The sequence below is a fragment of the Myripristis murdjan genome, chromosome 23, assembly GCF_902150065.1.
Source record: "Myripristis murdjan chromosome 23, fMyrMur1.1, whole genome shotgun sequence".
NCBI classification, from domain to species: domain Eukaryota; kingdom Metazoa; phylum Chordata; class Actinopteri; order Holocentriformes; family Holocentridae; genus Myripristis; species Myripristis murdjan.
This window is the reverse complement of record NC_044002.1, coordinates 12,747,400-12,760,384: the sequence shown is the minus strand read 5'-3', so window position 1 is coordinate 12,760,384 and position 12,985 is coordinate 12,747,400. Positions and strand designations below refer to the sequence as shown.

General features: G+C 41.7%; 1 protein-coding gene across 1 annotated transcript in view; it reads right to left on the bottom strand.

Moving 5' to 3' along the window:
* Window positions 1-9,570: 9,570 nt before the first annotated feature.
* Window positions 9,571-12,985, bottom strand: part of wnt5b (wingless-type MMTV integration site family, member 5b) — an 85,646-nt gene continuing 82,231 nt past the window's right edge. The window contains exons 8-9 of the mRNA XM_030045947.1: window positions 11,169-11,327; window positions 9,571-9,911 (exon numbers count right to left, since the gene is read on the bottom strand). Coding sequence (XP_029901807.1) covers window positions 9,612-9,911; window positions 11,169-11,327 — 459 coding nt within the window. The 3' untranslated portion in view covers window positions 9,571-9,611. The remainder of the gene's footprint in view (window positions 9,912-11,168; window positions 11,328-12,985) is intronic.

Below are 12,985 nucleotides of genomic sequence, written 5' to 3'. Positions count from 1 at the left end.
ACACATTTCACTGTAATTCAGCAGGACATGTTTGGGATCTTTGGAAACCTGTGGATGATCGCTAGAATTTAAAATAGTTTGGTGGGTTTGAACCGAGCTCGGATGTGCAGCATTGCATTTGTAATAATGAGCTCACCGACGGGCACGTCAGGGCTGAGGACAATGGACAGGAGTAGGTGCAGCACATGGGAGGAGTGAGGAAAGAGATCCAGACACAAACAGAGAGACAGAGTGAGAAACATAAACAGGTTCAGAGCAGCATACCTCTTGATACCACCACACCCCATTCTCTTACTCAAAGGTAATGGAAAATTTCACCACCATGTTACATAGCCTTTATCTACGCTTGGTTTTTCCTAAGAACCCAAATGCAGACACAAGGTTAGAGGCAAAAGATAAGGGTTTACTGAAGGATGAGGGGGGGTTGATGATGTTGGTATTGATGAGAGGCTGGCTGGAGTGGAGGAGCAGGGAGACAGTGAGGGGTGGTGGGGCCAGGCTGAGCAGACAAGCGAGTAAGTTGACGAGCAGGCAGGCTGAAGTGGCATGAGTGGGCGAGGAGACACGCTGGGCAGAGGGCGCGAGGGGGCCGGGACACAGAGGAGCACGCTGTGAACAGACATGAGGAAACACAGAGAATGTTACTCAAGTATAACTGGACGCAGGAGCAGCCGAGGGAGTGACTGTCACGGGTGTTGGCACAGGGATCTGGTGTTCAGCTGGTGGAAAGCCGGGGGTTCTTATCCTAGGGAGTTGATGGAAGACAGGCGTGGAGGTGAAGCAGGAGCCAGGGGAGAGAGAGAGGGAGAGGGAGCCACACCCATACCACACACACACACACACTAACAGACACAGAGAAAGAGACAGGAGAAGGAGCAGACACAAAGGAAGAACACTCTGTAATTGATTAGTTGTGTGTCATTTGCAACATGTATAGTGGATCGAAGCACATTTTTATTGACAGGTCTTAACATATTTATGTAACAGGTTTTTGCTTGTTATATTTAACTGTTTTGATTGTTTGTTTTTAACTCAATATCTTATGTAATTGTGTAGAATATATCCCATAGCTTACTGTAATAATATTGTCTGTAATTTACACTAATAGATGCATTTATGGTCCTATAAGGCACTTGAGATAAAAGCAACCACCAAATGACATACCATTCGAAAAGTGCGGTTCATAATTACTGTTAATTGGCACTCTGAAACTAGACTAGTGTCATGTCCTTTCTTCATCTGCTGCTTTTAGCGGTGAAGAAATTATGCAACAGGCTTCATCGAGTCACTTTTTGCATTGCCTCTGGTGTCACCGTTAAATTTTCATACAGTTTGCAAAAGGGGCTTTGGGATAGCGGCGTTAATGGATTTCATTTGCAAGTGTCCAAGCTGAAGTTTCATATTTTCATTTTGCAGTTTGCATGAGCCCTCTTTCAGGTGCTTAGTGTGTTTTTTGCATTGTCAAGAGCCACCTGAATACCCAACAGCTCATTCTGAAGTTGACATTTATATGCACTGGATAACAGCAAAACTCTTACCTAGCTGAAGACCTTGGCATGAAAAACAGGGTAGCCTATGTTTGTGACAAATGACATCAGGAATCTCAGGTTGCTCTTTGTACACAAAAAGCATATTTATTATGTATTCTTATGTTCTGTGCACTGGTGTCTCATTTATGTTATGAATGAGTACTCTATGTATTGTTTTGGTATTTTATACTGCATGTACTGTGTCCATATTTTGTCTCTTTTTATGCATGACAGTTTCTCTGGCTAGTGAAAATATCTCCTTTTCTCTTCTCTTCTCTTCTCTTCTCTTCTCTTCTCTTCTCTTCTCTTCTCAAATGAAGCATGCGTTTATTCTATTTTATGATGAACTATTCCTCTGCCTCCTAATAATAATAATAAAAAAAAAAAGTATTCACCTGTCTTCTGTTAAAACTCCTAACCGCCTGGCTATTATTTGAAAGTAGACAGAGAGAAAAGGTTTCTACTGAGAAGGTTTCACACAGGGCTGGGGGAAACCATTTACTGAAGCCTCAGATTTAAGATTGCAGCTGCTCAGAGAGTAAATCTTCCTTGTGCTGGTTCATTGAAAAAGTTTCAAAGATATTAGTGCGACTGAACGCTGTATTATTGACCTGGAGACTGCACTTTCAACTTACAGCGAGTGCCTTTGCCACATCTGCTTGACGGCCAAAGGAGATATTCTGATTTACTGGGACTCAGCAGGGCCAATCTGCTCCAGCCAAAGCTTGTAGAGAGCTTATCGATGGATGGGCTTATGAATAAGCGACTGAGCTTTTGTGTTTGACGTTTGTCTGTGAGCTGTGTGTGAGAAAGAAAGAAAGAAAGAAAGAGATGGAGAAGAGTGTGAGGCAAAGACAAAGGGACAGAGACACAGCAAGAGACTGTGTGTGTGTGTGCGCGCGCATGTGAGCGAGAAAACAAGACTTTGAGAGAAAGCGAGGCCGCGTCTCCTTCCCTTCAGCTAATCCAGATCAGAGAGTTGGCCCACGCACATCTTAACTGCAACAGCTGCTGCCTAATCCACACACACATACATACACACACACACACACACACACACACACACACACACACACACACACACACACCATATGCAAGCTCCCACTGTTGTCGTCATAGACCCTTAATATGATCAAAAGCCAGAGTAGCATTGTCTCATTGAAACTTGGCTGAAATAACTGGTTCTGTGAGTCCTGATGTGTTGCAGCGCAGCGTTTCTGAAGTGGTGGGGGAGGATCAAAGAATCAATCACTTGTCCTCACAAATATCTTAAATCAGGAAAGAAAATCAGGTTGTGACTTCTTCTTCTTGTTCTTGTTCTACATCTGCCCCAACACACAGAGCGGGTCGTGTCCAGACTCTGCTCAGTCATGAGACAAGGCATGGAGATGTGTTGTGGTGCCCTCCAGCTTCTGAACAACAGTCTGACTGCCTACATAATTAACCAGGCAGCACTTAACCACCAGCGCCATCCTGATGTCACCCACCTCTGCTGCTTCCTCCTGTCTGCCGGCTCCCCTGGCCTCAAAGGAGTTCACCCAAAATACATAAACAGATATTTTAACACTTAAAGGAATACCCCGTGCCTTGAATTTGTGGCAAATGGATACACTGCACCAGGACTGAGACAGACTGAGACAAGATGTGTGATACCATTTTCACCTCTCGATGTCCAGTGGTTTAGTTCCTAAGGGGAGCATTTTGTGTTAGGTTAGCATAAAGACTTGAAGTCTATGGGTGCCCAAATGTTGGAGTATTTCTTTGACTCCTGGTGCAACGTATCCGTTGGCCCTGAATTTGCACTCATTTGAGGCAGACAAGTGAAGTTTGTTCATGTTCCTTGGCAAGAAATAGTTCCCAATGAAACCGATCACCCCTCTGTGTCACTGTTTTTGGAAAGAGTTGCTGTTTTTGAGTTTTTCGCCACAAAAGAATTCCTATCCAGTTCCGTTCTGCTGGGGTGACGGCTGGAAACATCAAATCACACTGAAACCAGATGGATCGTTTGCACCGAGGGTAAGTGTAAAAAGTACCTTTAAAGACACCAGTGGCTCGGTGTCCCCTCGGTGGGCTCTCTAACCGTGATGTCCCCGGGATCAGCGGCTCCACAGGTCTAAGCTGTGGAGAGCAAGATAAGGGGGATGTTTACAGCCATGCCCCGGTGTGCAGGGCGTCTGCAGCCGAGATCACCGAGCACCTGAGGACACACTGGTCACACTCCAAGGTGGAGAGCACAATATTATTTTTCCACCAACTGCCTCTCCTGAGGGCCTGTAAGGTACTGACAATATTATGTACAACGGATTTCTGTTTTCTTTTTCTTTGACATTTCTTAAAGAAAATCCCAAAATGTTTTTTGTTATACTGCTCAGGGCTTCCATACAGTTGAGTTTATCTTGTAAAAAAAAAACAAAAAAAAAAACAAACATTTTTTTTTCATAATAATCAGATTATTTGTTAAAATTAACAGAACATGATCACAAGGCTGAGGTTGTTTTGTTGATGCTTGTTTTTTATCCCAAGCCAAGTGGAACATTTAAGTGGAAACCTACAGTGTGTTTGTTTCTAATCCTGTAAAACACGTCAGTACGCACATCTTCCAGTTCAGTTATGGAAAATCACATATTTTAATATCATTTAGTTATGAAATAAATCAATAACTACAACATTGCGAGTCACCATAATCTTGTTGGTGTTTTTAGTCCATAATTTATAATTATTTAGACAAGTGATGCAACAACTGTAAAACTAATTTCAGCCTTGTGATCCTGTCCTCATGATGAAACAAAGTTGCATAATAATGAGAAGTGATCCTATGACAGTAAACAAAGACGTTATTATTATGAGAGAGGATCTTGTTACCATGGGAAATTTTTTTTTCTTCCAGAGATGAACACAGTCTAATTAGCGGCTTCACCGCAGCAGATGGCCATCAGGTGAAGAGGATTAGACAAACACACTAGTCACACTTTCACTGCTCTAATCTTTGAGTAACACACAAATGCACTGACACACAAAACACATGCACACAAAATGTAAAATCCCATAATACCATGCTAATGTAATTACAGTCTTTGTAAAAAAAAAAAAAAAAAAAAAAAAAAAAAAAAAAGATTAGCTGCATCCCTGTTTTAGCCTCATCTATTAGATGAGAAAGCACAGAGACTGAAAAAAGACAGACACACAGTCATTTCTGTGTCAGGTGAGGAGGATTACATCGAGATAGTAGGTGGGTCATGCTGTTCTGGTCAGCAGCCTAATCCAGTTATATTAGTAGTGAGTGGGTGAAATGGAGCTCATAAGGTCAGTATACAGAGGAGTTTGGATACGATGATGTTCAGCACTCAATAGAAATCCTGTTGTTGTTGTGCAAAGCCACTAAAGTGGGTTAAAGTTTGTCACCGTTGTAGAGCAGAGTTCATGTCATTTATTTATTTATTTATTTTTGTGGCGTTGAGTTGCATAGAGAACAGTGGGGCTAGATATTAACTGGGGAGCAACTGTTCAGAAGTGGGACCAGGTGGACCAAAACACCCATGGACAGGAAGAACATCACCAGTCACCAGGATGATTCCTCAGATGATCCAGTCGTCATCTGAGGAAAAATGAACTGTACCATGTTGACGTTGCAGTGTTGCATGTGTAGTGCATGAAACCTGGGGACTTTTTGGCCTGGTGGTGGCGCTGTGGTGGGACAATCATGTTTATATTCAAAATGCCAGATCGTATTGTCAAAATCCATCACTCCCCCAAGTTTTGTCCCACAAAGGCAGCAGGTTCTCAGAAAGTAACCTGTGACCGATGGACAAATAAAGCCCTGTCCATAGTCCTGTCCCTGAACTTTAATCATGGCTCGACCACAAGATGAATAATCATTTTTCACCTCCCTGCGACTTTAATCACTGAAGTGCTCGGTAGGCGTGTGCGTCTTTGTGCGTCGCCCTGAGACACACACATGTTCATATTTCAGCAGAGGGGTCGGGGTGCAGGAGCAGCCAGGCCCCCATGCAGCAGGAAGGACAAGATGGACATCCATCAAGCAGGACAGGGACAATCTGGAACCATATGGCAAGTGCACATGTCTGTGTAGACATACACACACACACTTGCATACACCAACACTCGCTCAGATGTCAGAGACCAGATTGGCAATTCCAAACACATTTAGAGACGTCCTTCATCACAGGAGACATGAGAAATTATAGCAGAGACAAAACAGGAAATGGGCATGAGGAATCAGAAGGAACATGCAAATGTGCTGAAAATGAATGAATCCAAATAAATAAATAATTAATCATCACATCTGTGAGATGAAGAAGACAATATGTGCTTACAATCATCACTATATCTTTAATATTTTACTTTTTGAATGGGAAAGGACAATACATACATATTATACACGCAATCAGACTTAATATTCAGCATGAAAACATTCTGATTATCTGATCATACTGATATCAGTATTAATATCAATAGTGATCATACTGACAAGGATACAATGTATGTATGGTGTGTCGCTGTCATTGGATGGATTTGACTTTTAGAATGGAATGATACAAGAGAAAATGGCAGACGTGTAAAGTTAACCAGATTGAGCCAGTTTTAATCCTGAAACTGAGATCAAGTTCTGCTTGAGAAAGTGCATTCACTTTTCTTAGGGAAAAAAATAATAGTTTACCTGTCTGGTTAAGGAAAAAGTGAACAAATATCTGTATTTCATGATATAAATCACATATCTATGAGCCTTAATAATCGTTATGGAAGTATTCTGATTACCTAGTGACATTAGAAAAATCAGTTTTCTCTTCCCACAGAGCAGCTGGAGTTTAGAAGAGCTGCCACTTAAAAAGAAAAAAAAAATTCCCTTGTGTTGTTTTGAGCACAGATGATATCAACATTTCCTCAGAAGCCTCACCACCCCAAAAACGAAAAAAAAGAAATCCTTCCTGCTGAGCGGAAAGTTTTAGTGCTACAAAGTTTAGCTGCTGTTCTGAGAATTTCATCGGTTTGGGTTTCGCTGGACGGTTGTGTAACGTGGTCTAGACGTGGTTCCAGATAATTCCCTCGGTATCAGTCTGAAACGGTGACACCGCAGTGGTTGTGAGGTCATGTTTGCCTCATACTGAATGTCAGCGTGCAGCTCTTTCATAAACTGTTAATTTGACCGTCAGTTTTGCATCAGTGTCGCCAAGTCAAATCCATTTGAAACAGCTTCAGTCAATCCGGTTAGGTTTAAAGGTTTTCGATGCAACATGAGGTGATTCCAACATATCAGATCTTGTATTCTGAGATGTTTGCTAAATACAAATACTGTATATTTTCCATGACAGATAACTGATAACGTGCTGAAATACCTGTTGTTTCAGTCAATGTCTGTATTTGATTTGATCTGCTTGCATCTTCTTTTAGAATACTTTGCCTCCAAACACTGATATGTAGGTCAAGATAAACTAAACATCTTATTCCATTTATGACTCCCATAATTTAAATTTAATAACGTCATTTTTTATTCAGTGCTGTAATAGTGTTCTTTGTAATACCCTCCTGAACTTGGAGTCATTTTCCAAAACACCCAGTGAATGACAAAGACTTGGCTGTGGCTGCCCGGTTAAAGGGGGACAGCGTGAATTACGTCGGCCGGGATCAGACTTTCCAAAAACACTGCAGCAGAATCAAGAACAGAACAAAGCCTCATTATCGAAGACTAGTTTATCAAAAAGAATACACAATAATACTCCGGTATAAAACATAGAAAATGAAAAACAATAATAAAATATACTTTCTTTTCTGACCTACTTTTTTTTTTTTTTAAGTAGCCCATAATAAATTGCAGTCTTTTCTTCTGTTTTGTTCCCATTTAGTTTTCCATGCTCACACATTCATTTTTTCCCACTACACATTCAGTCCTCTTCTGTTTGCTTTGTCCTCTTTGTAATTAACGGTGTCCATGTCACATGAAACTGATTGGATTACAAAACAAAAAAATTACAATATTCTGGACTCAGAAGCTGTACACATTGGTGATACAAGAGGAGTCTCACGGTAAGGATTCATTTCAACGATTTTGGGCAAAGTGGATGGATATCGTTCCCCAAAAAAGGGAACAAAGTGAATTACAGGATCAAAAATCTCTTCAGATTATTCTAGGCAACAATACGACCCTGTGTGATATCAGTGACATTCAAATGATTCATGAGCAACGATTTGAAATGATGAAATTGCTTTTAGTGGAAGGAGGGATTAGCAAAAACAGGCCAAAAAGCCTTTGCAGGATACAAATTGGGCTATAAGGGACAACAGCATCATGAAAAATGAAGCTGAAGGTAAAGTCTGTCATCGACGCTGCCTCACAGCACTTCTACCTGCGCGCCGCGGGCGTTATCGTTGATCTAACAACATGAGATGACAGCGTCCACTCAGAGCGATCAGAGATGCTGTGACACGGCCCTCGCGGGGAGTTCATTAAGGCCCGTGCATTAATCTCACTTACGGAGGTTCGCACACTCCACTGTCATGATGAAGGTCGTGGAGTTGGACTCCCGGAGTGAGCTGATTATGTTTGAACTGCCATGAAGCGTCAGGATGCTCCTCCACGGCCGGGGGGCTTCATTAATCAACGCAGGCCGACTTATCAGGGCACAGGCATGAACCGGCTGAAGAGCTGTGCTCCACAATGAGATAAAAAAACAACAACATACCTGCTGGCACTGTTTATGCTATTAAAGCCCTTGGTTAACTAAAAGATAGGTAGGTTTTAGACATATTTAGTAAAGATAATAATATTTGCCCCCCATAAAATGGAGTTTTGGAGCAGAGCTCTTCAGCTGGATATTCGCCTGCCTGTATTATTGTTGATAAGCTGCTTTCATGACCAGGTGTGCAGCTTTGTTGGTATCAGTGAAACCGTCCCTTTTGTTTTGCAGGATGATACAGAATCCTCATCCAAAGTTGTGTTCACTCCTCTTGCTTCTTTTCCCTTTTTCTCTCCGTTCTTTCAATTCATCCTTTTCTCCTTGGTTCCCAAAATAAGTGATTCCTCCTCTTCTCTCGCTCTCAAACGTCTTTTTTAGTCTGGAATTTTCTGCAGCTCTGGTCATGCATAAGAACTCAGTGCATGTGTGTTTGTGTGTGAGTGTGTGTGTGTGTGGGCGTGAGGGTGTGTGAGTGATGTCAGTGCAACTCAGATACACACATGCCAGACTTTCACTTCCAAGGTTAAAGCTCAAAAGTTTAGTGAGTTAAATGTGGTGACATCACTTTGTGTGTGTGTGTGTGTGTGTGTGTGTGTGTGTGTGTCAAATGTTTCCCAACGCCAAAGGGCTGTTATGACTTGGGAGATGCCTGCCTGAGGGCAAACAACGAACAAACAAACAAACAAACAGAGCAAGGCATTATGGGTCCAAACTGTGTGTGTCAGGTTTGTTGCACTGTAGAAGTCTCTTTAAATTACAATCAAGAGTTCTATGTTTGTTTATTTATTATTTACTTATATATTTATTTCATTTCTAGTTTTGTAGTTACCATCTCACACGAGTTGTATGTGTCCATTTTTTTATGAATCATTCCTTCAGATCTACTCAGTCCATTTATTTTGTTGCTATAACTCTGTCCTTATATTCAATCGTCCTTTCTTGTGCTACTCAAACTTGTTTTCTGTGTCCTTCCGCTCCTCAGGGTTGTGATCAGGATATATTGCAGGAGAGCAGAAACCAATGGTGCAAGGGCAAGAAAATATGAGTTTCCATTATGTATTACTGCTGTGTTGTCTCAAAAATGTCGAAAAATCTCTTTTCTTTTCGCTTCCTAGCTTTTATCCATCCTTCCCTCCCTTCCTGCTTATCGGTGTGTCGATCCTTCTACTATTAAAACTCAAATTCAGCATTTTCAGGATATTTTTTAATGGCAAAAAACCACAACATCCACTGGAAAATGGATGTTATGTGTCCAAATGATCCTGAACACAACCCTGACGTCTATCCTACACCCTTCCTTTCCGTCACTCCTTCATCTCCTCCTTCCTCCCCACCCGTCCTCCCTCTCCTTCCTTTTTCATCTCCGGCCATCCTTCCGTCCCTCGTCGAGCTATTTGCACACAAACTGGTCCACGAGCGTCGTGCAGCGCTTGCACTTGACGTAGCAGCACCAGTGGAACTTGCAGTGGCAGCGCTCGTGCTTGTAGGTCTTGAACTGGTCGTAGCCGCGGCCGCAGCACATGAGCTCGCAGCCGTCCATGCCCTCCGAGGTCTTGTTGCACAGGCGCCCCTGCGTGCCCAGGGAGCCCGTGGTCTCGTTGCGGAGGCAGTAGTCGGGGCTGGGGTCGATGTAGACCAGGTCCTCTGGGGTCGGGGCGTTGAAACGCTTGTCCACCTGCTCCAGCTTGCCCTGGATGGGACGGAAGGAGAGAGTCAGATACTGATGCTTAATCTCAGCTGGCAAGAGCTGATAAACTACAAAAAATGCCTCAAACAGGTCTTCGTCAAGGCTTTAGAAAGAGGCAATACGAGTACTGCCTCAATACAGAAAATACAGAAAAAACAAAAACAAAAACACAAGACATTACACAGATGATCATACATAAACATTGTGAATGAAAAATAGGTACCTAAAATGAAAAATGAAAATTGCCTGCCAAGACAGTTATGTAAATTTTTCACTGAAATGTGTCACCATACTCGTTTTCAGCACTATTTAACCCCGACTTTCCCTTAAATTTCCCCTTAAGTAGGTTCAAAGATAGATTTTTTCCCCATATGATGCAACAACACCACATACATATTCCGTATCTGCTGGCTGTAACGCTTCACTGAAGCCACATCACACATATATTGAGTTAAATATTCAATGCCAAGATGCCATTGTTCTGTGGCTGCAGCATTAGATCAAATAGAAAATATCTACAGGCTTCGTGCATCATTTTATACACACTTCCCTGTTTGGTGTCTTTGAAATCTGCTAGAATTTAAAATAATGTTCTGTGGGTTGAAATGAAGCAGCATGCACTTGTAATGATGAAACCACCAGCGGGAGCAGCACAGTCAGGTACTGTGCATCAATTTAAAACTTGCTCACTCACTTACGTTGTGAGTCCAGCTTGTAATTCGCCATGAAATACAACATAACTCAATATAACGGAGACATTTAAATGTTTCCAGTCAGTGTTGGAGGGCAATTTCAGATCTGAGGAGTAACATAACTACATAACAGTGTGACATACTATTAGTGTAAAGTATCATCATCTTTTTTCATGGCGTTTCTGTTTTAGCAGACAGCGAAAAATGGAAGGGAAACAAAGGCAACGGGGTCATTTTGCTCTGAGAGGTGTTACTGAAGTGTGACATTATTGTGGTAGCTTTGTTTTATTGGAGCAGCTCGCAACAAAACAGGAAAAGCTGGGAGAGAGGTCAGCTTCGGCTTAACCTTCACATGACTTATGGAGGAGAGGGCAAGAGGGGAGCATCACAGCAGATTTGGTTGTGTAGGGCAGAGCAAGTAAAGTGTGAAAATTAAAGAAATATTGAGCCATTACAGCTGGAGATGACCCTGGTGTTCTTTCAGTGAATGTAACCATCATGCTCGGAGAGGAACCTAAAGCTTTCAGTCACTGTGTTACGTAAAGAATGTATTATAGGAGCTGTGTACCTTGCGTCCGATGCGCATGGCGGCGGCACTGTCGTACTTCTCCTTCAGGAACTCGCCGACGCGTCTGAAGTCGGCCAGCTGGAGCCAGCAGGTCTTCAGGCTGCAGGAGCCAGAGACTCCATGACACTTACAGGCCACGTTGGCTAAATTATACACCGCCTGAGAGAGAGAGAGACAGAGACAGAGAGACAGAGAGTGTGAATATGCACGTGTGGAGTATGTGATAACTGCACAAAAAATGAGCTTGAGACAGAGATGTACTTTATCTTCAAATGTGATAAATACAATTACATCAGACAGGAATACTTTAATAAATTTAACTTACGAATCCCCAACTTCCCCAAACTATACAAACATAAAAAAACATGAGACAACCAATTGCCTTGACTTACAATATGCCTGATAATTTTTCCTTTTTATTTTGTTTTTGTGCATGTTTTCTCACTGTTCCAATAAAGTGAATTGAACTGAATTACACAAAAGTACAAGACAGATCAGATAGCTCTTATAATTTTGTGTATTAGGTTGTGTATTTTGTATTGTAGCTTGTGTATTTTGCTTTGCTGCTATGCTGCTGCCATCTAGCGGCTGCTATTTGTAACTACATCCTCCTATCAACTGTGCAAGGGTGATGCTAAAAAAGAAGAAGAAAAGAGTATGTCTGTTTAGGAAGCTTTTCAATAGATAAATACAGATGATCCTATGATAAATATACCAATTTAAGCAATACCTTTGAGACAGTTAATGAGGTTAAAAGATCTGGGTCTTTATAGATTTTGATTGGCCTGGTGTGACCATAGACCCTCTTTCAGATTTGTGATCTCATTGTAATGGGGACAAAAATATAAATAACAGCTAAATACGCAGCCAGAACATACAGGGCCACATGAGCTGCCCTGGTACTTGTGAACTCACTAGTGTTGTTCCATGTATAGCGCCTGTTCTTGAAGGACCTTCTCACCAAAAATAGCTCTACACAACAATAAACATGGAAATAGTCCTGTCTCCAGGTTTCTGTCATCATTATGGTAGTGCCGCTGAAATCCTTTCTGTAAAAATGTGCGGTCAAATAGATAAACAAAAAGGAAAAGTGGAAAGAAAAGAAAAACAAAGAAAAGATTTTTGCTCCATATGCGCTGTTCTCCGAGGCTTCACGTCAATACTGCTCCACCAAACTAAAACAAACAGCCGACTCAGAATAGAAGGGCTACTACTAGCCAGAGGAAATGTGGCTCTATTGTAAAGTGACTCTCCCACACAGTTCCTATACATGCTGCATTTATTTTAAAGACCAATAAGCGTGAGAGAAATACAGTGTGACATACTGTTGGTGTGGCATGAAACTATGAACTCAGTGGGCAACAGGCTCATTCAAAAGTCAGAGTGGTCCGTTAGAGAGATCCCTATCAGCTATCAGTGTGTCCATCAGCAGCCATTTATCCTCAAAACACTCAGCCCTGATTTTCCCTCATTCAAGCCGTTCCGGATATAAACATCTGTCTCAAAATGTAAATGTAATCTTGAATTTAAAGCTTGCAAAGTCAATATTCACTTATCTCCTAAGCCAGGCTGCACTCTGGACAATGCTTCCAGCTTAATTTATTCAATATGTGTAGCAAGTACACTTACTGAATATAATTACTCTATCAGGAAAGTGAATCTGTGTCCTCGAGAAACTTCAACAATTTCTTTTTTTTTTTTCATCAGAGCAAAACTGTCTAAGTGCTTTAAACTGGTACAAAACTTTGTCAGTGATTTTGCTTGATTTCCACATTATAAACTCCAGTTTATGATGTTGACATTACAGGGGGAACAAT